Source organism: Podarcis muralis, chromosome 5 (assembly GCF_964188315.1).
Source record: "Podarcis muralis chromosome 5, rPodMur119.hap1.1, whole genome shotgun sequence".
Lineage (NCBI taxonomy): Eukaryota > Metazoa > Chordata > Lepidosauria > Squamata > Lacertidae > Podarcis > Podarcis muralis.
In genome coordinates, this window is record NC_135659.1 from 48,930,499 (window position 1) to 48,957,417 (window position 26,919).

The 26,919-nt window shown below is 42.3% G+C and overlaps 1 protein-coding gene across 3 annotated transcripts; it reads right to left on the reverse strand.

The window, feature by feature from the left end:
- LOC144324854 (cytochrome P450 4B1-like) lies at positions 1-25,618 on the reverse strand. Of its 3 annotated transcripts, XM_077928758.1 has the most exons (13): positions 23,774-25,618; positions 21,506-21,737; positions 20,049-20,190; positions 18,642-18,686; positions 16,473-16,600; positions 15,480-15,610; positions 12,369-12,520; positions 11,408-11,514; positions 10,364-10,554; positions 7,097-7,230; positions 6,877-6,941; positions 2,076-2,158; positions 1-1,154 (listed from the first exon to the last, which is right to left on the reverse strand). In XM_077928758.1, the coding sequence occupies exons 2-13, from the start codon at positions 21,701-21,703 to the stop codon at positions 986-988; spliced, it is 1,545 nt and encodes a 514-aa protein (XP_077784884.1). In that variant the 5' UTR covers positions 21,704-21,737; positions 23,774-25,618; the 3' UTR covers positions 1-985. The 3 variants fall into 3 exon arrangements, with proteins under 3 accessions (XP_077784884.1, XP_028589396.2, XP_077784885.1); XM_028733563.2 differs by lacking the exon at positions 23,774-25,618 and having other exon boundaries at positions 21,506-22,334; XM_077928759.1 differs by lacking the exons at positions 18,642-18,686; positions 23,774-25,618 and having other exon boundaries at positions 21,506-22,334.
- Positions 25,619-26,919: the final 1,301 nt, after the last annotated feature.

Sequence of the window (26,919 nt, forward strand, 5' to 3'; positions counted from 1 at the left end):
TGCATACTTTGTTTTATTAAAAGAACAACCCCCAAAGTCGACAATGTAAAACAAATAAAAAGTTAAAATCCAGGCATATTTGTAAATAACCGAAGCTCTGCAGTAGACAGGTTCAATAGGCACAGGAGATAGTTTGCCATAAAATCACAGCAAGGTAGCAAAGAATTCATGACAATTAAATATCCTCTATCCCAACATCCCATCTGCCAGGGGCAAATACTTGTCTAAAATAATTAACAGGGTCTTGGCTGGATAATGATTTACTACCATCTTCTGGTAGCTATTTGCTCAACTAGTCTGATAGGACTGAGAAGAAGAAAGCTGCTGTTGAGCTAAGATAACTCCTAGTCTATTACTGTTTGAGGAGGTCAAATGAAAAAGAAAATTAACAGTTGCCCTTATTTGCCACTGTGTGAATTTTTCCAAGAAGGTAGCTTATTTTAAATGTTACAGAAGGGGATTCATTCATGACCATATACTGTGTTTTCATGATTAACAGTAGGAATATGGCCACTGTCCTAAGTCCAGCCCCCCCAAATGAAGGTGACAGCCCATGCCCCATACATAATGTTCTTAATTAGAATATTAAAGTGTAATGGACAAAGAAAGGAACCCAAATAAGCGATACTCAAAGGAAATATCTTGCAAGTTGTGGACTTAAGTTAATCCGGTTCATTTATTTCAATGATTCTATTCTGAATATGACCTGGTAGGTTAAAGGAAACTTGTTGGGTTGAGAACATAAAAGTGATTACTGAACGTTTTTATTGCAGTAATAGCTGACTAAAAATACTGAAAGAATCTATATTTGGAAATGGTGCTGTATTTTGAACCAGCTTCTGTATGCCTAGAGAGGACAATAATTCCCTTCAGAAGAAAAGCAGAAGTACACTGCATAATATTAATATCCATGGTGCCTTCCAATATTTATTGGCAGGATCTGATAGTCCTGAAGCAAACATTACTACCGTGGAAATAGCAAGCATCAGCGGAGAGCTTTCAGCTTCAGATATATCCCATTCATGGACTGGATGACAATTTGCAGCATTGGAATCGGGAGGTTGGCAGGATCAGGCAAAAGCTCAAAGTGCAGGAGCGTCAGGGCAAGAGCAACCTTCATCTCATTCATGGCAAACTGTTGTCCAATGCAGTTCCTGAGTAGAAGGAAGGGCAACATTACTGTTATGTACTGAAGTTCTCACCCTGGGCCAGCAGGGGGATACTGTAGATAGTTATGCAAATGAAATATCGAAAGTGACGTTCAGTGATGGGCTAGTTACAGAAATTGGTTACTGTTGCATTCTAGTGGAGCTCTATATAAGCAGGCTGACTGAGCTTCTCAGTTCAGTTCTGTTCCAGCTTACAAATAAAGAGCTGCTTTGGAAGAATCGCTGTGTCGTCTGATATGTTCGCCCACAACTTAACAATTACATTATGAACAGAAGAACATTCTGTAGATGGTCCAATCAGGGCCTTTTCTGTTGTTGCTCCTTCACTTTTAGGTTTCCCTTCTCAGAAATTAATGTCTGTCACCATCTTTGTTCTCCTTTCTATGCCCCACCCTTTTAGGCATTTGAGTATATATCTTTTTATGCTGGTGATTTGTTCTGCTTTGCTGTAATATGCATTGTCAATTATTTTCATTGCATATTTTTATCTAGCATTTCAGTGTTTTAATTCCAAAGCTGTTCTGAGAGGTTCAGCTAGGAAGCAGCTGATACATAAAAGTTATAAATTGAAAAATAATTAAATGTACTTAGGCCAGGCGTAGGCAAACGTGGCCCTCCCGATGTTTTGGGACTACAACTCCCATGATCCCTAACTAACAGGACCAGTGGTCAGGGATCATAGGAGTTGTAGTCCCAAAACATCGGGAGGGCCGAGTTTGCCTATGCCTGATTTAGGCAGAGGAAATATTAATCCTAAAAAGTGAATCCAGGTATTGATTTGCATAGATCTGAAAATATTGGGCATCCAATAGTGTTCAGACTCATCCACAATTTTATAAGCCTTGAACACAGTTGTGTCTTTCATGGAAGATTAATGTCAAAGACATAGAGTGAGGATATATTTACCTTGGCCCTGTTGCAAAAGGCAAGAAAGCATATGGGTGGCGATGCTTTGAATTCTCTGTGGAGAATCTTAGAGGATTAAATTCCTACAACAGAAAATAAGTCATGGAATTTTGGATTAGAATGGCAACTGATATAGTGGCTAAAAGAGCTAAAGGAAAAAGGGGCATTCACAAAAAAGAATACTGTTCTATACCCACTTACCAGGTCATAATGCCCATTGAATTCCATGGGGCTTAGTTCTGTATAGGATTATGGGATTGCACGCTTAGCAATATATCCCCCCCCCAATGTAATCTGAAGGAAAATTCCTTCACATCAATAAATGCCTGGGCCAAATGAGACATGATGTTAATTACATTAGTGTACATGTTATTAAAACTGTACACAGCCATTGGGGTGTCCATTTCTGACCAGCAACTGACCTGCAGGGGTTAGGAGGGAAATGCTAACCTCCCCCCCCCCTGCTGTGGTGCTGATGTAGCTCCTGAAGTTGCACTTTGAATGGAGAGGGAAACGGATACAGTTTATGTAAACAGCACTTTAGATGGCAAATACCAGTCCAGGTGTGCATGTGGAATTTTGGCAGAACACTTTCATAAATCCTATTCTGGATTAGGAACGCGTTCTGAATTAGGATTCCTATGTACTCTTTTGACAATCTATCACAAGCATCAATAGAATATTACCTCTCAAAAGTAACTATTAAACCATTGTCAGAGGGGCACAGAAATTACATAAATCAACCAATATCTTTAGAGGAAGTACAAGAAGCAATTAAAAAATTAAAACCAGGAACGTTTCCAGGGCCTGATGGACTCCCAGGAGAATAGTATAAAGTTTTTAAAGTAGAATTGTAACCATTGTAACTAAGCTCTTTAACTCAGTGCTAGAGGGTGGGCAAGCTTGACACACATCAAAATTAACTTCGATATTGATGCCCAAGAAAGACTCCACCTTACATGATTCATATAGGCTGATTGCTTTAATAAATGTAGACGCGAAACTATACACAGCTGTGATGCTTAAGACATTAAGATTAAGGAATATAGCAGACTCAATGTAATCTATGACTTGCAGCTACAAAATGTTCCAAGGACATTAATTTCACTTGATGCCTTTAAAGCATTTGATAGTGTTGAATGGTCGTATTTGAAACTCTTACATTCTAAATTACAATTTGGAAAAGAAATTCTTCACATGGTTCAACAAATTTATTCAAAATCTTCAACTATAATTACAGTAAATGAATACAATGCTGCTCCAATAAACCTCAGCATGGGCACCTGCCAATGATGCTCTCTGTCGCCACTTCTATTTGCAGTGCCAATAGGGATCTTAGCTATACAACTACATGCAGATGCCCATGTGAAGGGAGTGAAAACATGAAATGTTGAACATAATACGTTTGTGGATGCCACCTTGAGAATGGCGCTTAGTTCTGTATAGGATAATGGTGCAAGATCCAATTGCTGTGCTTCCATCTTTGAAAGAACATTTAGAAAGGCAAAGTAAATCTAAAGAATTAATTTCCTTCCTGTTCACAATAGCCAGACCAGTTATTGTCCAATGATGGAAGGAAACTTCTAAAAATAACAATAGAGGCTTGTGTTAATAACATCTGGGGCATTGCTCTATCAGAATGCTTCACATACCATGGGTGATTAATCAAAGGCATCTCCAAAAAAAGATACATTTGACATGAACTGATCTCCCCTTTTCTCTTTTATTGAAGAAGAACAGGGTATTTTAATGCCACCATCATCAGAGAGGTGTGTATGGAGAGGATATGTTAATTGAAAATGTATTGTACAGTGGTACCTCGGGTTAAGGACTTAATTCGTTCTGGAGGTCCATTCTTAACCTGAAACTGTTCTTAACCTGAGCTACAACTTTAGCTAATGGGGCCTCCCGCTGCCGCTGCACTATTTCTGTTCTTATCCTAAAGTAAAGTTCTTAACCTGAGGTACTATTGTGGGTTAGCAGAGTCTGTAACCTGAAGCATCTGTAACCTGAAGTGTCTGTAACCTGAGGTACCACTGTATTGTAACTGTATTGTAAAAACAGAAGCAGGAGACTCTTTCAGGTGGTTCGTAATCTATCGGAACCACCTTCATCATCAGGGCCGGGTAGGGACCCCAAGATCTCCTGCAATGCTTTTGCAAAGATTTTTGCAGATAAAGTCGCTCAGATTCGGAAGGAGGTAGACTCCACCGTGGGAGCAGGGCCAGGGCGGGAGAGTGCTAGAGTCCTGTCTAGTCATGTTATATGGGATCAATTTCAATCTGTTACCTACGAGGACGTGGACAGGCTGCTTGGACGAGTGAAACCAACCACCTGTCTTCTTGATCCTTGTCCATCCTGGCTGTGAATGCTCTGCGAGGGAGCCTTCCCAGACCCGCTGAAAGAGGCGGTCATTAAACCGCTTCTTAAAAAAACATCTTTAGACCCAGCCATTATGGCCAACTATCGCCCAGTCTCAAATCTTCCATTCTTGGGCAAGGTGACTGAGCGGGTGGTTGCTCCAACTCCAAGCACGCCTGGAGGATGCGGACCATTTGGATCCCTTCCAGTCGGGATTCAGGCCCCACCATGGGACTGAAACTGCCTTGGTCGTGCTGGTCGATGATCTCCGATGGGCTAGGGACAAAGGTGAGAGCTGTTTCCTAGTTCTGCTGGATATCTCAGTGGCCTTTGACACCATCGACAATAACATCCTTCTGGACGGTCTAGAGGGGCTGGAAGCTGGGGGCACTGTTATACAGTGGTTCCGCTCCTTTCTCCTGGGCCGTGTCCAGAAAGTGGTGTTGGGGGATGAGTGTTCAGATCCCTGGGCTCTCACTTGTGAGGTGCCACAGGGTTCTGCCCTCTCCCCCATGCTATTTAACACCTATATGAAGCCGCTGGGAGAGATCATCAGGGGTTTGGGCTGGGTGTCCATCAGTATGTGGATGATACCCAGCTCTACCTCTCTTTTAAATCAGAACCAGTGAAGGCGGTGAAGGTCCTGTGTGAGTGCCTGGAGGCGGTTGGAGGATGGATGGTGGCTAACGAATTGAAGTTGAATCCTGACAAGACAGAAGTACTGTTTTGGGGGGACAGGGGGCGGGTGGGTGTGGGGACTTCCTGAATGGGGCAACTGTGCCCCTGAAGGACCAGGTGCACAGCCTGAGAGTCATTTTGGACTCACAGCTGTCCATGGAGGTTAATTCTGTGTCTGGGGCTGCTGTTTATCAGCTCCATCTGGTACACAGGCTGAGACCCTACCTGCCCACGGACTGTCTCGCCAGAGTGGTGCATGTTGTAGTTATCTCCCGCTTGGACTACTGCAATGCGCTCTACGTGGGGCTACCTTTGAAGGTGACCCAGAAACTACAACTTATCCAGAATGCGGCAGCTAGACTGGTGACTGGGAGTGACCGCCGAGACCATATAACACTGGTCCTGAAAGACATACATTGGCTCCCAGTATGTTTCCGAGCGCAATTCAAAGTGTTGGTGCTGACCTTTAAAGCCCTAAACAGCATTGGCCCAGTGTCTCCATCCTCATCGTTCTGTATGGACACTGCAAAGAATGATGTGGAATCTAGAGAGCATATCTGCTTTATATCAAGTCATTCCTTTGGCTTATCTATCCCAGTATCATCTATGCTGACTGGCAGAAGAAACTAGCAGGGCTTTTCCACAGCCCTCTTGGGCTGAGATCCTCTGGATCAGGAATGGGGAGCCTATCCAGATGTTGCTATCCAGAGAGCCAGCGTGGTGTAGTGGTTAAGAGCGGTAGATTCGTAATGTGGTGAACCGGGTTCGCTTCCCCGCTCCTCCACATGCAGCTGCTGGGTGACCTTGGGCTAGTCACACTTCTCTGAAGTCTCTCAGCCTCACTCACCTCACAGAGTGTTTGTTGTGGGGGAGGAAGGGAAAAGAGATTGTTAGCCGCTTTGAGACTCCTTCGGGTAGTGATAAAGCAGGATATCAAATCCAAACTCTTCTTGCTGGCCTCCAGCTCCCACCAGCCCCACCCAGAATGGCCAATGTGATCAGAGACTGTGAGAATTTCAATCCAACAGCAATCTGTAGGGCCCCATGCTCCTCATCCCTGCTTTGAAAGGCGTTGAACCCGGAACTTTATTCATTTCATTTGACAATATCCCACTTTCCCTCCAAGGAGCTCAGATGAGATCTCCCCTGCATTTTATTGCCAGCCTGAGCGATAGCGACTGGCCCAAAAGTCACACACTGAGCTTCATGGCCAAGCAGAGATTTGAACCTGGGTCTGCCCCATTCACGTTTATCACTCTATCCACTGCGCCACACAGTCTGCCCAGTGATCAATATCAGAGCTAGAAGCCCTTCGAATAAAGGGAACACCAAGTATTCCCTTCACTTTTGAGTTAAGCACATCCACTCGCGCAAAAAGAAAGATGGAAGTTTCAAGGTGCACAGAAAAGCAAAGCGTGTCCATCCCCATCGTTCTGTATGGACACTGAGGTCCAGCTCCGAGTGCCTTCTGGCGGATCCCTCACTGCAAGATGTGAGGTTACAGGGAACCAGACAGAGGGCCTTCTTGGTGGTGGCATCCACCCTGTGGAACACCCTCCCTTCAGATGTCAAGGAGATAAAGAATGACACAACTTTTAGAAGACATCTGAAGAAATCCCTGTAGTGGGTTTTTAATGCTTGATGTTTTTATTATGTTTTTATATATGTTGGAAGCTGCCCAGAGTGGCGGGGAAACCCAGCCAGATAGGCGGGTTGTAAATAATAATAATAATTATTATTATTATTATTATTATCATCATACCTCAGGTTTGTCCCAAACCTCAGGATTTCTGTGAAGACCATAAATATCCAATGCAGTTAGAAAGCCTGCGGAGAAAAGAGGCACACAATGTAGTCCATAAAAGGTTAGCCACCTTTTATAGAATGTGGAATTAAATAGTGAAGACAGGGTAAGAATGAAGGTGCCAGAGGAAGGGACGAGTTCAAAGGAAGTCTGCAGAAGGGAGAGAGGGGAAGCCTACCTTTTGGTAAGGTTCGTCCATCAGGAAAGGTTACAGGTGAATTCAGTTCTCGTGCTATAAGAGGTACTGGAGGATAAAGCCGAAGGCTCTCCTTAATGCACATGGTGCTGTACGTCATCTTTCCCAAGTCGTCCCTTAAAGACACCGCCCAAAATTACTGGAGTTAAGTCGCATAAAGTTTTATTAAGATGAAGAAAAAAGGAGACAGGGTGGAATCCAGTACCTACGCTTTCCTTGCTCAATACAAGTGTGTGGGTGGGGTGGGGTGGGGTGGGGTTGATTCAGTTCACATTTAAAGGAGTACTTATCTAATTCATACTTTGTGAAACAAGATGTGAATTGAAACACAGCCAGCCTTCAAAACTTGCATTTCTCCAGCCAAATAACAGGTGCAAAAATAGACATTCTAGTTTAAAGTGTACAAGAAGATGCATATATTAATGAATAGTGTCATGGTCAGATCACTTCCTGGTGCAACTGGACTTCTCCGCGACCCTTCCCCTTTGCAGGGAGGTGGGAGTGATTCAGATGGTCCCCACCCCCACTTAATGGATCCAAATGGTTTCCAGAGAGTGGTAGGGGACGTTTTATCCCATGTTGATGGCCTTTCAGCTGATTCCCTGGTGGCCCGCTGGAATGCGGAGTTAACCAGGGCTATTGACTGTCAGGCTCTGAAGCGCCCTCTCCAATTTCATGGAGCCTGGACAGCCCCGTGGTTGTCCCTGGAGCTGAGGGCGATGAAACAATAGCTGAGATTGCTAGAGTGCCGGTGGTGGAAAACTCACTCTGAATCTGACCGGACACAGGTTAGAGCTCAATGTTGAGCCTACCAAATGGCGATAGTGATGGCGAAGAGGACCTTCTTCACCCCTCTATTGCATCTGCAGAAAACAGCAACAGGAGACCCTTTCAGGTGGTTTGCAATTTAACCGAACCACCTGTGTCACTGGGGCCTGATAAGGACCCCAAGATCGCCTGCAATGATTTTGCAAAGTATTTTTTTGCAGATAAAGTTGCTCAGATTCAGAAAGAGGTAGGCTCCACTGTGGGAGCAGGGCCAGGGCAGGAGAGTGCTAGATGTCAAGTAAATAAACAATGATTTGACTTGTAGAAGAAATCTGAAGGAAGCCTTGTTTAGGGAAGTTTTTAATGTTTGATGTTTTATACTGTTGACAGAATTACAAGCCCCGTAGATGAAGGGAACGCAGTGGATGTAGCCTACCTTGATTTCAGCAAGGCATTCGACAAGGTGCCCCATGATATTCTTGTAAAGAAGCTGGTAAGATGCGGACTTGACTATGCTACCACTCAGTGGATTTGTAACTGGCTGACTGACCGAACCCAAAGGGTGCTCATCAATGGTTCCTCTTCATCCTAGAGAAGAGTGACTAGTGGGGTGCCACAGGGTTCTGTCTTGGGCCCGGTCTTATTCAACATCTTTATCAACGACTTGGATGATGGACTCACGGGCATCCTGATCAAATTTGCAGATGACACCAAACTGGGAGGGGTGGCTAACACCCCAGAGGACAGGATCACACTTCAAAACGACCTTGACAGATTAGAGAACTGGGCCAAAACAAACAAGATGAACTTTAACAGGGAGAAATGTAAAGTGGGCAAATGTAAATGGGCAAAAAAACGAGGGGCACAAATACAAGATTGGTGACACCTGGCTTGAGAGCAGTACATGTGAAAAGGATCTAGGAGTCTTGGTTGACCACAAACTTGACATGAGCCAACAGTGTGACGCGGCAGCTAAAAAAGCCAATGCAATTCTGGGCTGCATCAATAGGAGTATAGCATCTAGATCAAGGGAAGTAATAGTGCCACTGTATTCTGCTCTGGTCAGACCTCACCTGGAGTACTGTGTCCAGTTCTGGGCACCACAGTTCAAGAAGGACACTGACAAACTGGAACGTGTCCAGAGGAGGGCAACCAAAATGGTCAAAGGCCTGGAAACGATGCCTTATGAGGAACGGCTAAGGGAGCTGGGCATGTTTAGCCTGGAGAAGAGGAGGTTAAGGGGTGATACGATAACCATGTTCAAATATATAAAAGGATGTCATATAGAGGAGGGAGAAAGGTTGTTTTCTGCTGCTCCAGAGAAGCGGACACGGAGCAATGGATCCAAACTACAAGAAAGAAGATTCCACCTAAACATTAGGAACAACTTCCTGACAGTAAGAGCTGTTCGACAGTGGAATTTGCTGCCAAGGAGTGTGGTGGAGTCTCCTTCTTTGGAGGTCTTTAAGCAGAGGCTTGACAACCATATGTCAGGAGTGCTCTGATGGTGTTTCCTGCTTGGGAGGGGGTTGGACTCGATGGCCCTTGTGGTCTATTCCAACTCTGTGATTCTATGATTCTATGACTGTTTTTAAGCTGTTGGGGAACTGCCCAGAGTGGCTGGGGAAACCCAGCTGGATGGGTGGGTATAAATAATAATTTATTATATTATTATGAATATATTCTGTGCTTTTTAACAGGGTTGTGCACTTATTTTTAGTTGTATCTTTTTAAATTTATGTCGTTAGCCACCTTGTGTCCTGTGCTAAGAGAAAGAAACAAGTTAAATAAATAAATAAATAAATAAATGAGGTACGGCATACAACCCTACATTTTATTATGGGAAATCAAACCAGATGTTCTAAATCATGCAGGGAGCATACATGGATAGAGGAGGCGTCCTTCTTTAGAAGTTATCCCTCAGGACATTAGGGACCAGGAATATCGGTGAGACATAGGCCCCATCTATTGTAACTGTGTTACCTCTTCATCTGTCTGGTCCAATTCCAGTTTAAGAACATTAGAACTTAGGAGAAGGACCTTGTAGCTGCAGCACCCTGGTGAGGCTATATTTGTTTAAATTCTAAGAATTGCTATTCAGTTTGCATCTCTACATATAAATCTTCACATGACAAACTTATATAAATCACTGTCCCCCAGTGTTACCTCTTTTTTGTGATATATTTCATTCCTTTATTATTTTTAGGCAATGCAGACCTGACCACACTAGGTACAGTATATGAGTGTAACAGCAATAGCAGTGATTTAAATGTAGAAATAGAAATCAGAGCTTCTCTTTCTACACTATAGGATTGGCCCATCTTTCCTGGAACTTAAGCAAGCTGAGGCCTGTGGTCAGACTGCTTTGATCCTAAACTACCCTGCAATATTGTTCTGTCTCATCTTCTCTTAATTCTTGAGAAGCCTCATAACATGAGCCAGGAAATACACATTTAAAGTTGAACAAGAATTTAGTCTGACCATTGTATCTCTTCCTGTTGCCCAAGAAGCTCCATGATCTCCTCTCTGCATCTCTGCTGATGTTCAGGGTTCTGGGCCATACAATAAAAGAGCCAAGAGATTCCACTAGCTGTGGTATCTTGACCTGCAGACATGAATGTGTCCACTTCTGCACGTATGTCTTCATCGGACAATGGATTTCCATTTTCATCCTAACCGCACAGAGAACATAGTGTTTTATACAATTGGTGAGATCTATTATTTAAAATCCTCCAAGACTGTTCTCCTTCTCACCGCTCACCCCAAAGCCTTTCAAAAAAAGGGGAGATGCTTCAGAAAGCAATTTGCCAAACTGCTATCTGAAGCACCATCCCCTCAATTAAACAGCTCACCTGGGCCACCTGCCACCCATGGTGCTTGCTCACTCACGTGCCCACCATCCATTCTGCCATCATGCTGGAGTTGACAGGACCACCTGTCAGCAGCTACACAAACTGCAGTGTGATGACAGTCTTACAATTTTATGTATATATTACAGCATGGGAGTTTTGCTTGGGCTATGTAATCTGAACAGAATACTGATGGCTGGAAAAGCCCTTAGCAATATAGCAGGGCAGGCATAGGTGCATTAATTTTACAATGGAAAGAGAAGCTGCTGAATTGCAACTCATTACCAAACTTAAAACCATGGAGAGACCTGGTGTGAACAAAGACATTGGATTCTTATCTCATTATACATGACAACGCCATTTTTCACCTTCTCACCCCTTGCTTTTTCCTGTAAGACCTATTGCAGTCGTTAAGAGTTGTCAACAGGCTCATCACAGCTATCTTCCAATCACCCATTCCCACCACCCTTCTGAGTAATAACCCTCCCCACCTTCTCACTATATAGAAGGATCTGGCAACTTCTGTTTCAGTGTATCTGAAGAAGTGTGCATGCACACGAAAGCTCATACCAAGAACTAACTTAGTTGGTCTTTAAGGTGCTACTGGAAGGATTTTTATTTGTTTTTACTATGGCAGACCAACACGGCTACCTATCTGTATTTTTACAATGTTTACCTTTGCACAAAGAAGAATATCCAGGAAGTCCAAATGCCTCTTCTTCAGAATCTTTTCAAGCTCTTTCTCATTCTTGAGGGAATCCTTCCTCTCTCTTATTACCTTCTCTGCATTGGAGACATACAGTATGAAATGAATGAATGGATGATGATGATGATGATAATTATTATTATACCCTGCCACTCTGGGCAGCTTACAGCATATATAAAAAACCGCAAAAGAGGTAAGTGACCCAGAAACTACAACTAATCCAGAATGCGGAAGCTAGACTGGTGACTGGGAGCGGCCCCCGAGACCACATAACACCAGTCTTGAAAGACCTACACTGGCTCCCAGTATGTTTCCGAGCACAATTCAAAGTGTTGTTGCTGTCCTTTAAAGCCCTAAATGGCCTCGGTCCAATATACCTGAAGGAGTGTCTCCACCCCAATCAGTCTGCTTGTGTACTTAGGTCCAGTGCCAAGGGCCTTCTGGTCGTTCCCTTGCTGCGAGAAGTCAAGTTACAGGGAATCAGGCAGAGGGCCTTCTCAGTGGTGGCACCTGCCCTGTGGAACACCCTCCCACCAGGTGTCAAAGAGGAAAACGACTACCAGACTTTTAGAAGAAATCTGAAGGCACCCTGTTTAGGGAAGCTTTTAATGTTTAATAGATTATTGTATTTTAATATTCTGTTGGAAGCCACCCAGAGAGGCTGGGGAAACCCAGCCAGATGGGTGGGGTATAAATAAAAAAAATATTTTTATCATCATCATCATCATTTAGATGGTGTTGTGCTTGTGGTTATGAAACCTTTTATTGGCTGAACTTTGAAGAGCTAACCACTTTTCAGTCCAAATTTTAGTCCACTAGGGCTGCTGAATGCCAGTTGCTGGGAACCACAGGAGAGGAGAATTCTCTTGTGTTCAGGTTCCGCTTTCTGGTTTCCCACAGAAGTTGTTGCCAGAAAGAAAAGATAACATACCTGTGTGATGGTGGGCTATTTTGCAAGCTTTGTAAAACTGACGCCCTTTGGAGCTCAACCAGTAAATGAGATCACTCTGATAAAATGGTGTTTTGATTCTGTGATCAATGAGGGAGTTGAGATCAAACACAGTCTGAATGTAGGATTTTTTCCTGTTAACAGTGAGAACGTGGAAAACAATATATTCACAGAATGAGGACAAAAAAGTGTAGGTTACATATTTATTAAAAATCCGATTTCTAGCTCCTTTCAGTCTGAGATCTGAAGTGGGTGGCACAGTTCTGGTCTTACTTTTATGGCTGTTTCCAGGGGGTGATGCAAGCTTGGGGAGTTCTCTTCAGCCCCATGGAGCCCTCATTATGGGGTTCCTAAGGATTCAATTTTATACCCCATGCTGCTTAACATCTACATGAAACTTTGAGTAGTTTTATCCAGAGCTTTAGAGTACGTTGTCAGCAACACACACTGTTCACCTTCTCCTTTACATTCACAGCTGTGGCAGTAGATGTGTTGGAACATTGTATTAGCTTGGTAGTGGACTGGATTAGAGCCAAAAAAAGCTGAAGATCAATAAAGATAAGGCTGAGGTACTGTTTCCTCTTTTCTCAAGGTTTGCATTAGGGTTTCCAACACCAGTATAAATAGAAGGGGTGACAAAGGACATCCTTGCCTTGTGCCTTTCATAATCTCAATGTTTTCTGTGACATTGCCATTTATTATCAACTTTGCCTTTTGCTGGTGATAGATTACCTATATCCCCCTTTCAAATCTTTCTCCAAATTCCATTAATTTAATTTGTCTTTTCATAAAATACCAGGAAATATTGTCGAATGCTTTCTCTGCATCTATCAGCATCAAAGCTGCCAGTTTATCGTTTTTAAATTCCAGATACTCCAGTATATCGACAATATTCCTTGTGTTATTTTGGATTTGCCCTCCCGGTAAGAATCCTGCTTGGTTTGGGTGTATTATTTCTTTTAAAACATTTTTTAACTTGTCTGCTAGTATGCCAGCAAAAAGTTTATAATCACAATTCAACAGGGATATTGGTCTATAGTTAGAAGTTAATTCAAAATCACTTCCCTGTTTAGGTAAAAGTGTAATGTAGGCTTCAGCCCATGATTCTGGTATTTTCCCTCTATTAAGTATCTCATTCATTACTTCTTTCAAAGGGGTTACCAGTGTTTCTTCTAATTTTATATAGAACTCCGCAGGAATTCCGTCTGGGCCCAGAGTTTTCCCTGATTTGGCATTTTTTATTGCATTTTTAATTTCTATAATTGAGACAGGAGTCTTTAACATCTTTATTTTCTCTTGTGTACTACTAGGAATTTTATGTTAACTTAAATATTGATCTATTTCTTCTGGGTTTTCTATTTCCTTTTTATATAGTTCTTTGTAATATTTCACAAAACTTTGTGTAATCATTTTTGGGTCATCTATAACTTTCTCCTATTTTCAGTCTATTAATTAGTTTCTCGTCCCGCCTTTTTTGAATTGCCAAGCTAGAAACTTAGCAAATTTGTTAGCAAATTGAATTTGTTAGCAAATTCAAAATTTTTATGTTTTAAGGTTTTCAAATTCCATTTAATTTCTTGTTCTAAAATAGGTGTATAATCTGATTGTAATAACTTGATTTCTTGTTTCATTACTTTCTTGATAAGTTCCTTTTCTTTCTTATTTATTTCTTCTAATAGTTCTGCTTTCTTTCTTTTTCTTTTACAGGGAACCAGGCAGAGGGCCTTCTCGGTAGTGGCGCCCTCCCTGTGGAACGCCCTCCCACCAGATGTCAAAGAGAACAACAACTACCAGACTTTTAGAAGACATCTGAAGGCAGCCCTGTTTAGGGAAGCTTTTAATGTTTGATGTATCACAGTATTTTAATATTCTTTTGGAAGCTGCCCAGAGTGGCTGGGGAAACCCAGCCAGATGGGCGGGGTATAAATAATAAATTATTATTATTATTATTATTCTTTTCTTTGAATAGAGTTTTGCCGTATAAAATAACCCCTAATCACTGCCTCTTCTTCTTCTTTTGCATCTTGTACTATTTTCTCATCATTTAACAGAGATTCATTAAGTCTCTATCTTATTCCTTTTGTCCCACCTCTTTTTAAATTTAAAAACACTGGGTTATGATCTGAGATAGTGTTTGGTGAAATCTCTGTCTTATCTACTCTCCCTAATAGTGCCTTGGAAATCCATATAGCATCCATTCTGCTGGCAGATTTATTTGGCTTTGAAAAACAAGTAAAATATTTTTCTGTCAAATGTCTAAACCTCAATGAATCTTTTAATTCCAAATTTTCTATCAAATCAAAGAAACTACGCGGGAGCTTTCCTTCTTTTCCTTCCTTTCCTCCTGATGATCTGTCCAACTCTGGGTTGGTTACCCCGTTTAAATCTCCCAACAGTATTATTTTTTCCTCCATGTATTCCAGCATTCTATCTTCTAATTCCTTATAGAATTAAGCCTTCTTTTCATTTGGTGCATATGCTCCTACTATTATCATTTCTTCCCCTTGATTTGCTATTATTATTATTATTATTATTATTATTATTATTCCGTTGGAATCCTTATATAATAATTTTGGTTCTAGGCTTGATTTATTCATAGGGCTGCCTCTGAAGACAGTTTCAGAAACTTCAGCTGGTGTAGAATTTGGCAGCCAGGTAGCTCTCCAGGGCAAGGTGGTTTGAGTATATTACACCAATCCTGGCCAGACTGCACTCGCTGCCAATAGGTTTCTGATTACCTAGCCCCTCCCATGGTGAGCTAAGCCTGGCAGGACAGCTTCCTCTATGATCTTAACCCCTTCATGCATTAATTTGACTCAAGCATGCTGGTTATATGTGGCTGGTTATCCCACAATAAGGACAAACAAATTGGTCCAGAGGCTAGAGGCAGGAGATTCAGCCTAGACAAAAGAAAATATTTCTTCACACTTAAACTATAGAATTTGCTCTTCAAAGATGGCCATTATCTTGAATGGCTGTGTTTACCATATGCACATCTCATAAGTGACTGGAATCTTGGGCGTGCTTCTCATGTCACTGCTAGCCCACGGCACAGAAAAGAAGGGCTGTATCTGCCTGTGGCTCCCAACTCACCTGTCCGTTTCAGCATTTTTCTGGTAGCTGAAGGCACATTTCATAATAATATTGAGAGTCATCAGACTGATATGGTGAGACATCTCCACTGATGCTGTGCCATTCTTTGGTACCAGCTTTCCCCATATATCCTAATATTTTAGGAAAGGGACAGAAATGAGAAGTCTCATTCTGGGAAAGTCTCTAGAATGATTAGATGGATCATCAAATATGTCCAACAATGGATTTTGCTGTTTAATGTAATAGAATGAATGTTTACTGTGTCTCCCCCTTCTTTCTCCTTCCCTAATTCCATACAGCCTACAGCAGTATTGTCTCACACTGAACGTAATGCACCTCCATGCTGCCCACTAATGTTCCCCTGAAATGACCCCTACATTTGGGAAATGGTTTTGCCAAGGTGATGTGTGGCTGTCCTCTGAGAGAGACTTAGCTGTGTGCTTCAGAAGTTGCTGACTGAATGTGGACTCTCAAGGAAAGAAGACAGTTCAGGAGGTTCTCAGGAGCTAATGAACTGTTCATTAATTCACATGGCTATAGAGCAAAAAGTGATAGCACATAGCAGGCATCCCAGTCCCAAACTCTGGCTGAAAAGCTAATACAACACTGCACATCCTGTCAAAGTGATGCGTTTAAATACTCAACAAACAAAGCTGGTGGTAGTCAGCATCTGTCTGTCCTGAAAATGTTAATGAACTAATTAAGACAATATTAAGGTTCACAAGTCTGTGAATGAATTTTAAAATTCAATGCTGGTGTAAACTCATTGTCTGCAACCCAAAGGGCTGCTCAACTGGCTTCACACTTTGACAGGGGCTTCTGACTCAAACTTTTCAAAATATTTTGGGATAAGGCAGAGGAAGTCTGGTCAAAGAAAAAGAAAAATTTAAAGGCCCTATGAGTCTACTCAAAGTAGGACTATAACCACGGCAGTAGATGAGCAACTTCTTAGACTGGAGCTGACCTCATGAAAGTAGCAATGGGGTTTCTTACCAGCATCTCCTTGACTGATTCTGCCACAAGAGTCACATAAGGCTTCAGAATATTGTAATGGAATCCGGGAGTCAGCAGTTTCCGGTGCTGCTGCCACTTTGGCCCATTCAAGGTAATAAGCCCCTTTCCTGTCAGGAGAAGGGAGAAAAATGCAGAACAGAAGCCAAAGACAGCATTGTCTTTCTCAGGCACATGCACTAAGGTCACATGTTAAATTATCCACCACAGAGGAAGGAGTCTACAGTAGGAAGTTCCCCCCATTCTTATATTTGTCCCATGTTAGTAGGCACTTAATTGTTTCCTGGGTGGAACAATTCAAGTTAGGAAGCTCCCTTCCATAAGAATCCGTGCACCTGCTACTGGATTTCTGAAACATGGTTTGCGGGGTAGGGGTCAGAGCTTTCCAGAACTCAGTTTCTGCACCTCTCAGAAGGCTGCCATTGTCATTATAAGAGAACAAGCAAGGGGGTCATGGTGAGACCCAGTACCTCTTTTTCTAGAAATACAGCACTGGCAGTGCAAATATTTGTCAGCATAGGTGCATAATGGCCACTGCAGGTGAAGGGAGGGCCACAAGAATGACACAGGAGACTGGTAAAATATTTTTTTCCCCATTCCTTATTAAAAAAAATTATCTTCCTGGTTTCTGATATTTCCAGTCATTTTTGCCAATTCGGCGCAGTCCATCAACTTGATCAACCATTCTTCTCTAATAGGGATTTTGTCTTCCTTCCACCTCTGGGCTAGAAACATTCGCACAGCTGTCTTTGAGTACATCAACAGTATTTTCTGCTCCTTTGGTATTTCTTCTCCTTTGGTATTTTAAACATTTTTTTCCAACTCATTATATATCATTTTCCAGAATACTTTATTACCTTACACTTCCACTACATAGGATAATGTAATGACTTCCTTTTTTTGAATTTCTAACATGTATTTGACCTAGTCCTATACATTTTTGCTAACTTACTCAGGGTCAGATACCATTGATACATCATTTTCATATAATTTTCTTTCAATATACAACATGCTGTAAATTTTAAATCCTCCCTCCATAACTTTTCCCGTGATGAAACTGTATATAATATCCGAAATGTCTTGCCCATTGTATCATTACTAATTTAACTTCATCTTTCGTATGCCACTTTAATAACATTTTATACATTTTTGAAAGTAATTCTACATGATTTCCTCCTAATTCTTTTTCAAACCTTGAAAATTCATTACTAAATCCATTTCTTTTGTCCATATGAAGAAGTGTGCATGCACACAAAAGCTCATAACAATAACAAATTGTTGTGAATTCTCTGCGGTGCTTTAGCAGAAAAGCTCAGAGCTCCAGGTTCTTCAGTGCAGTGAAGTATATTTATTGTGAGATACACACACACATATAATAATCTACAGGCTATAATACACGAGCAGTTCATACAGCCAAACAGAGTACAGTGGTGCCTCGCAAGACGAAAAGAATCCGTTCCGCGATTCTCTTTGTCTAGTGGTTTTTTCGTCTTGCGAAGCAACCCTATTAGTGGCTAAGCGGATTAGCGCTATTAGCGGCTTAGCGGCTATTAGCGGCTTAGCGGCTATTAGCGGCTTAGCGGCTAAGCTGCTAAAAGGCTATTAGCGGCTTAGCGGCTTAGAAAAAGCGGGGGGAAAGCGGGGGGGGGGGGAATTGCAAGACACGCAAGACGTTTTTGTCTTGCGAAGCAAGCCCATAGGGAAAATCGTCTTGCGAAGCAACTCAGAAACGGAAAACCCTTTCGTCTAGCAGGTTTTCCGTCTTGCGAGGCATTCGTCTTGCGGGGCACCACTGTACCTGGCTGCACCTTAAGGCAAATAGGAAGACCTCTAACTCTCTCTTTCCTCTACACCACACCTTTACTGCTGGACAAGTTTCCCTTTTAAACCGATGACAGCCAATCAACTGACAGCACATTACCGCTGGGTCATTCTGCCCCAGCACTTCCATAGAAAGTATTGCAGGCTGATTGCATCAGCCAGTTGCATCAGCTAGCAAACTCAAGCCTGCAGACTTACTATCTCACACAGCATTCTGTGAATTCCGACACAAACTTAGATGGCCTCTAAGGTGCTACTGGAAGGATTTTTTTTTTCATTTTGTTTCGACAGTAAATACATAACATAAAATTAGTGAGAGAAAATACATACCAATCCATGGAATTAGGAAGCTGTATGTTACAACAGCTTTAGGATCTGAATAGTGAGATAAATGAGAGAAAACTATTTTTGAGAACAAATTTAAATGTTTCATTTGCTAAATTGTACTCTGTTGCCTGAATCTAGGGGATTCCTATGGGCACCCAGAGCTCCCTCACTTGCCTCTCCTTGCTTTTCAGCAGCCAGATCCAAGGCACAATCCCACATCTTTGCACATGAGAATTAAGAGGAACAACCTTTGCAGGCCCAGCTTACTCCAAAGTGTGACCATTTCCTTGCCCAGCCTTGGGGATTCTGGCCATTTGTTGGGCAAATAATTGTGTTTCCCCAATTTCCAAAAGGTAGTATCCCAGTCTCTAATGTATCTGTTGAACTTTGTAGCCTGTAATGTTCCTTATCTAACAATCTGATCTGAGCATTAAAGGTTTGGGGAGAACTAGAGCTGAGAGTACATAAAGAAGGCTGATCGCCAAAGAATTGATGCTTTTGAACTATGGTGCTGGAGGAGACTCTAGAGAGTCCCATGGACTGCAAGAAAATCAATCCTATCCATTCTTAAGGGAATCAGCCCTGCGTGCTCACTGGAAGGACAGATCGTGAAGCTGAGACTCCAATACTTTGGCCACCTCATGAGAAGAGAAGACTCCCTGGAAAAGACCCTGATGTTGGGAAAGATGGAGGGCACAAGGAGAAGGGGACGACAGAGGACAAGATGGTTGGATAGTGTTCTCGAAGCTACCAGCATGAGCTTGACCAAACTGCGGGAGGCAGTGGAAGACAGGAGTGCCTGGCGTGCTGAGGGCTCTGCTAGGGGCGCCACGAAAGATGGCTGACAATACCATCTCTCCAGCTCCCACGAGGTAATTTAGAGGCTGAGATGGGAGTAATCAGCCTCCCAAATTCTTCCCGGTGTAAGGGAAGAGGCAGTCTCATCCGTGGATGCCCAACAAACCACCCCCAAGTTTGTAAAGAAGGAGGGGGTGGGGGCACTGGATGGAAAGCCCTCGAAGGAGTTCGGATCTCCTTCATGAGCGCTCCTAGTTCCATTTCTTAAGATTAAAAAATGGATTTAAGACCTTGGACAAGCTTCAGGTGAAGAAAGGGTGTGTGCCTTCTCTACCCATCTGATCTGAGCATTAAAGACTTGGGTAGAATTAGAGCTGGGAGCTGGGAGTTCTTTGCCTGACAGTGAGGGACTGATGGGAATTGGAGTTCAAAACATCTTGAAGGCATCAGGTTGGGGAAGGTTGCTTTAGGATGCCCTTGAAATATGAATCACTTACATTTATTTCTTGCCTTACAAAGAGCAATGCAACTTACTGCATGAATAATTTTGACAGCCTCCAGCATACTCATGTAACTGCACGATGAGAGGGACATAAGGTACACATTTCTTACCGCCTCTGCTGTACATGGTCTTTGCATATTCGGGGTGGTTGATGCACAGGAAAGCCAAGAAATTTCCATACCAGCGTGGATAACAGTGCGGGTACTTTTCTGTCCATGCAGCTACGTTCAGGAATTCTTCCTCAGGTTTCATCTGTATCGGTAACCAGTTTACATCTTAGTTATTGTGATTAAATGTTTAGTTCAGGATGAAAACAGATAATCAGGTAATGTAATAGTGTATAACTTTCAGCTGGGATGCATATGTAACAAAGGAATAATTCACCCACTTGGCTCAATCCTAAAACCACAGTCTTTTTAAACCTGTTTCTTTCTATTCTGCATTGGCCTCCCCTTATCAATTTCATTTCAGACTCTCAGGTGTAGAAGAACACACACTGGTTGAGCATGAATAAGCCATTGAACTATAAATGTTAAGGAGGGGGGAAAACAGCCACCAAAGAGTACATTTAGAAAAACATTTTTTCCTGTTGGAATAAATTGAAACATTATACATAAAATTATAATATAATATTTATGCCTGAATCTGTGAATCATTCTTCAACTTTAGGTAAAATTGGATAAGAGAAACAGGTCCATCACAAATGCAAACTGTTGCATGCCAAATATGGGAGTCAGGGTTAGAGGTTGAATATGGAATTAGAGATCAGCATATTAGGGAGGCCACAATACGTGGCAATACCCTGTTCAAAATTTCAGCACTCCAACAGGAAAATGAAATGGATATAGATGTGAACCAAAGTCTACCTACACCTGTAATCAATAAAGTTGTGGCCTTCCCCCCTCCCAAATTGTTGTCTTGTCAAGTATGTTCCATTACACCATAGCCGTTGCCTTCACACAGTAGGGGGGGCTATGACTAGGCCCACAATGGCCATGTACGCTGCTCCTAGTGGGCGGCAGTTGCAAGCCCTTGTTGGCGGTCCTCCATTCAGAAGGTGCCATGAGTCACGTCCCAGTGACTAGCTAATGTAGATTCCTTGGACAAATCTAAAGTTCCAACTGTCCAATCATGTGCAGCCAGTGAGTGGAGCCCAGTCTGCTGAACCAGCACAGCCGTCCCCAAGCCTTGCAGATGCCAGCAGACTGAATGACAATATTAATGAAGCAGCACATTTGATAGAAAATATCCTTTCAGAATGTGACATGAAGCTGAGAAAACACTCGGCAAGAAAGTAATTATTCTGTCACATCATAAAGTTTAAATCCATTGATTTCATCTATCTTTCTGTGTTCCTGATGTAGTCTTTGCATGCCAACAACAACAAAAACCAGATTTATCCTTGTTTATGGTGAGTCCTGCAACACTTCCCAAGTTTGTCTATAGCTTTGATAGTGTGGTAATAGCTTCACTTGTGGATATAAGAAAACAGCTATATATCATCAGTAAATGCAATTTTACAAAGAGAGACCCAACATCTCACCAGGAGAGTCAGAAATTCCCTTACCATGTGGACATGGCCATACAGCCAGTGGCTGGGAGGTCCTGGGAAACTCCTGAAACCCTTGATCAGTTTCTGCCTTGTCTGGAATAGCTGGATGGCTTTCAGAGCGATGCAGATGAAGATCAACGCCACAGTCCAATAGAAAAACTGAGAGGGACTCGCCGGTAGCCAGGACCACAAGAGATTGATGACAATTTCCATAACCAGCTGCCTGCTGCTTGCTTTGCTCCAGTAGCTAGAATAAGTCCTCAAAAGGTTTGCTGTTTTGCTGGCTTTGTCTTGTGAGCTGCATCAAATTACTAAAACAACTTTGTGGCAGGTGTTGCTGCGGGAATCTGGGAACTATTTAAACTTCCACCCACACACTCTCATTAGCTTCACCCGCTGGGTGCTGATTCCTCCTCTTTTCCTCACTTCAGATCTGGACCAGATCACTGTTATTGGGAAATGCTGTTTTAATTAACTGTATGCAGGGTAATAATGTACTTTATCAGTGGAAGTATTTGGTATACCCAGAATTCACTGATATTCAAAGAAGATATCACAGTGACTTCAGGGAGGACTGATATAGAGAAGGGCATTTGATAGGAATGACCGCTCCCCACTTAAAATGGGGGGCGCCCTTTGCGTGGACGCGCGCAGCTCCTAGATCTGGAGCGGCTCCATCAGCATAGGCTTGGCTTTGCCTTCCCTCAGGTGGGATACCTGGAGATCTCCGCCTACCTCAGTCAGTTGTCCAATCCCACCTGGGGGAAGCGTTGCCAAGGAGACCAGGCCAGGTAGGGGAGGGATTACCTGCCCACACAATAGAGGGAGGATCTTGCCTGGGAATCCTCACTTGGCTCCAGAGCTTCTCCCACCCTACCCACCCTCAGTTAATGTCTTATTTTGCAGGTTAACTTTTCTTCACAGGTTTTGCAGGTTAACTTTTCTCCACAGGTATGCGGGCGCTGCTAGGTTAAGGTCACTGTTAAAGGGCCGGAAAGGAATTTCCCTGCATTGGCAGGTTTCGCCTTTCCCGTAGCAAAATGTCACAACTTTGGCGGTATCAGGCCTTGGGCGGAATCCTTTAGTCCATCTTCCTCTTTGCGGCGGCGATACCAGGGTTCCCAATTAAAGGGGGTTTCTGAAGGGAGGCTTTGACCGTACGCCGAAAGGTCGTCATTGCTCTGCCCTGCGGCGGCGGCATAACGGGGGCGGCTATCTCTGCTTGAACATATGTTCTCCAGAGCCGGCCCATCCCCCCCCCCACACTGGATAACCCTGATGCTCCCTAGGTCCCCGGCTGGGGACTGGGGAGGGAGAACGCCCAATGCCTGAGCCAAGGTCTACCCACATTTGAAATTTAATAAAGTTGTGGCCAATTTAATCCCATAGCACGTTGTCTTGAGTCATTATTCCACATGACAGGGGGGACCGCTCAGGATCTGGGGACTCCGCCTGTCCACGCAAAGAAAATATGTTTTCGGTTTTACGTTTGCCTCATATTTTGTTCCATGTTTCTACTGAGGAATAGCAACTTCTTCCAGTTTGAATAAATGTTGTCCACCAACCCCTGCTTCAGTTGGGCTTCCCTCATCATCTGCATGGACTGAATCCTATACTTCTGGAAAACGGCCTATCAAGGCAGAGGTATCTCCTGAACCAGTCTCCTCTCAGGAACTGAAGTCTTTATACCAGTAGCTGCAAATTCCCCAATAGTGATAGGGGACATATTGGATTCAATTTCTGTTTTGTTGTTGTTGTTTTTAAAATTCAAACAATAAAATACAAGAAACAAAGCACATTATTCAAAATTTGCCCGTCTCCGAATTTTGTGGTGTAGTTCTCCAACATACACTGCATGTATTTGGGAAAATGAAACCAAACAACACATTCTATTAATGACATTGCTTTGCAAAAATATCCTTTGGGTCCCCAGATGATGTTTGCCCACAACTCCCATATAATTTTCCACCATTTTGGTCAATGGTCAGGGATGATGGGAGTTATGGGCCAACAATATCTGGGGCTCAAGGTGGAAAAGAGCACTGCTCTGGGTTTGGTTGAAGGAAGTTAGCAGCTTGGAGCTCTTCAAGACCTGCTACTGGACTAAGCTATGGATTCCCAGCTGGGGTTAGGTTAAGTTAGCTCAAGAAAGGAAAAATGCATGGGTTATATCTAAAAAGTGTCTCCTTTTCTATAAAATTATTGTTTTAGTCATATGGTAGTTTGTGTAAATTTAGATTGCTTAGTTAACCTTTTTTTAAAAAATGGTTAATACAGTCATACCTTATGTTACGTCCACTTCTTGTTACGTTCTTTCAGGTTACGTCCTGCGGCGACCCAGAAGTACCGGAAAGTGTTACTTCCAGGTTTCGCTGCTCGCGCATGCGCAGAAGCTCAAAATGACATCATGTGCATGCGCAGAAGCGGCGAATCATAACCCTCATGTGCGTTGACGCGCCGCTGTTGGTTGCGCTCTTTTCATGTTGCGAAGGGGCCTCCGGAATGGATCCCGTTCGGAAACAAAGGTACCACTGTACATTTCCGTAAGTTGTACAAGAAGTCAATGTGATAATTTTTCTTATTTGCAACGTTTAGATTTATTATTCATTCTTCTCTTATCACAGTAATTTATATTCCATAGTTCAGGAAATTAGTATTTCCAAGAAGGCTTACAATTAAATTACATATTTAATAGCTACAACAAATATTTGTTACATATTTAAAAAGTCACGTAGAAGACATGTAAAGGTAGCCCTGTACAGGGAAGTTTTTATTGATAGATGTTTTATTATGCTTCTGTATATGCTGGAAGCTGCCCAGAGAGGCTGGGATGACCTAGTTTGACAGGTGGGTACAATTATTATTATTATTATAGCTTTATGTTAGAGTATTGTGACATGTTATATATAGGGTGTATCTCTGAATATAGTTACAGTAGCTTCAGGCTGTGCTCACCAGGTTGCAATGATATTGCAGCAATCCTGGCCTGACTGAACTGGCTGCCAATTAGTTTGGGATTACCTAGTCCCTCCCAATGTGAGCTAAGCCTCGCAGGACAGCTAACATTATGGGCTTAACCGCTTCATGTATTAATCAGATTTAAGCATGCTAGTTATATGAAGCTAGTCATCCCACAATAAGGATAAACAATTGGATCCAGGGGCTAGAGGAAGGAACCCAGTCCCATCCATTGAAGCTGACTGTTGGAAGATTCATCACAGAAAATAGAAAGTATTTCTTCACAGTTAAACTATAGAATTTACTCCCCAAAATGTAATGAAGGCCATCATTCTGAATGGCCATAGGCAGGTTGCAGAGCTGGCTGCAACTGTGGGTTTGCTTCTCGTGCCACTGCTGGTCCATGGCACAGGGGGGGGAAAGACTGTATCTGCATGGAGCTGCCACCTTGTCTAAAATAGGCATCTTATACTGACCTACAGCAGCTTCCTGTAGACCCAAAGGAAGTTTGAACTTTGAATGCTGGGCATATATGTATATGCTGGATGTGAGAATATCACAGTAACTACAGGGATGCATAAAAGAAGTGAAAGAAAACACAGGCCAATCCATTGAATTGGGAAACTGTATATTGCAAGAGATTAAGGAACTGAATAGTTTAATGAGAGAAGATGAGGTTGGCATGACATGGTAAACAGTATTTGTAAGAACACACTTAAATGCTTTGCTAAATTACACTATGTTGCCTCATTCTGAGCGATTCCTATGGGCACTCAGAGCTCCCTCATTTGCTTTTCTTTGCTTTTCAGCAAATCTTGGCACACTGGGGAGCTGTCTTTAAATGGCTCTCATACCTTCTCCCATGGGTTAGTAAAAAGGGGCAGATTTGGATGAGCAAGAATAGGGCTCCGAATTCTCATTTATTTGACTTTATGAGTTCTTTTCTCCTCAGGTTTCATCTGAATCATTAATCAGATTTTAAACCTGCTTTCTTTCTGTTTCTGTTCTGCACAGTTTTACAATGGGAGACCAAACATACCACCAGGAAAGTCAGGGATTCCCTTACCATGTGAACATGGCCATATAGCCAGTGGCTGGGAGGTCACAGTCCAATAGAAAAACTGAGAGAAACTCCCCGGCAGCCAGGACCACAAGGGATTGATTAATTCTCCATCACCAGCTGACTGCTGTTTTGTTCTGCTCACTGTCTAGAGTAAGTTCGAGAAAGAAGGACTGGGGGAGGAGAATCAGGATTGTTTGAAAGAGAAGGAATGTAGGAATGTAAGTTTGACCTGACAGAACCCCCAGACTCATTTGTTATTTGGTAAGCCTGAGAAAAATAAAGGACAGATCGGAGATTAACTTTGTTTATGGAAGCGTTGTACAGAGGCTGTCCCGGATCGGTATGATTTTTGGGAAAGTACAAAATCCACACAGAATGCCAGCTGTTGCCCTGCTTGTGAAAATCATCAGAGATTGCAAAGAAAGGAATTTATGATGAGAACAAGAAGAGAAAAGAAGTAACAAAGGACTTTCCGGATCAAACTGGACAGAACTGTCTAATTAATGCTGTAAGATAAGTGATGCTGTTTTGGACTCGAGCTGAGCTTGATGTATGGGTACCCTCAACAAAATTTAAAATTTGGCTGTATAATTTGGAATCAATGTGATGTGATTGGCCTGTTAATAAAAATTATTTTAAAAAAAAGAAGAAAAGAAAATAGTCTCTGGATTTTTAAAAAACAGTTAACACATTTCCACAAGATGTAGAAGAAGTCAATGCGATTTTTTTTATTTGCAACATCTAGAGTTATTTATTTATTCTTCTCTAATGACAGTTATTTATATCCCACAGTACAGGAAATAAATCCTTCCAAGATGATTTACAGGTAAATTACATATTTTAAAATACAAGAAATAATCGTGACATATTAAAAGGTCTTCAGGACTCCTCCCCCAGAACAGCTGATGTGAGAACATGGAGGGGGAATGAGAAAGTCTAAACGATCAGCCTTTCCCCTGTATATATAATCCTTGTAATACCATAGTTATGACATATATATTATTAAGCTGAATGATATATACTTTGTTTTATGGGGGGGACCCAAAGTATTTCTAGGTCTGTGATATAAAATGTGTAAAAAAATAAATCCATTCATATTAAGCCCTGGTATCAGAGTTTATATTGTAAATAACCCAAGCTCTCCGTTCCAAGCCACAAAGTCAGTGAAACCAATGGATTTAAGTTAATCAAGTGCATTTATTTCCACAAGTCTATTCTGAATATGACCTGGTTGGACTGAGAGCTTAAAAGGAATTGCCAAACAATATAATTACAATCACAGCAGTCTTAAAATACTGAAAGAATCTATATTTGGAAATGGTGCTGGATCTTGAACCAGCCTCTGTATGCCAAGAGAGGACAACAATTCCCTTCATAAAAAGAGCAGAAGTGCACTGCATGATATTAA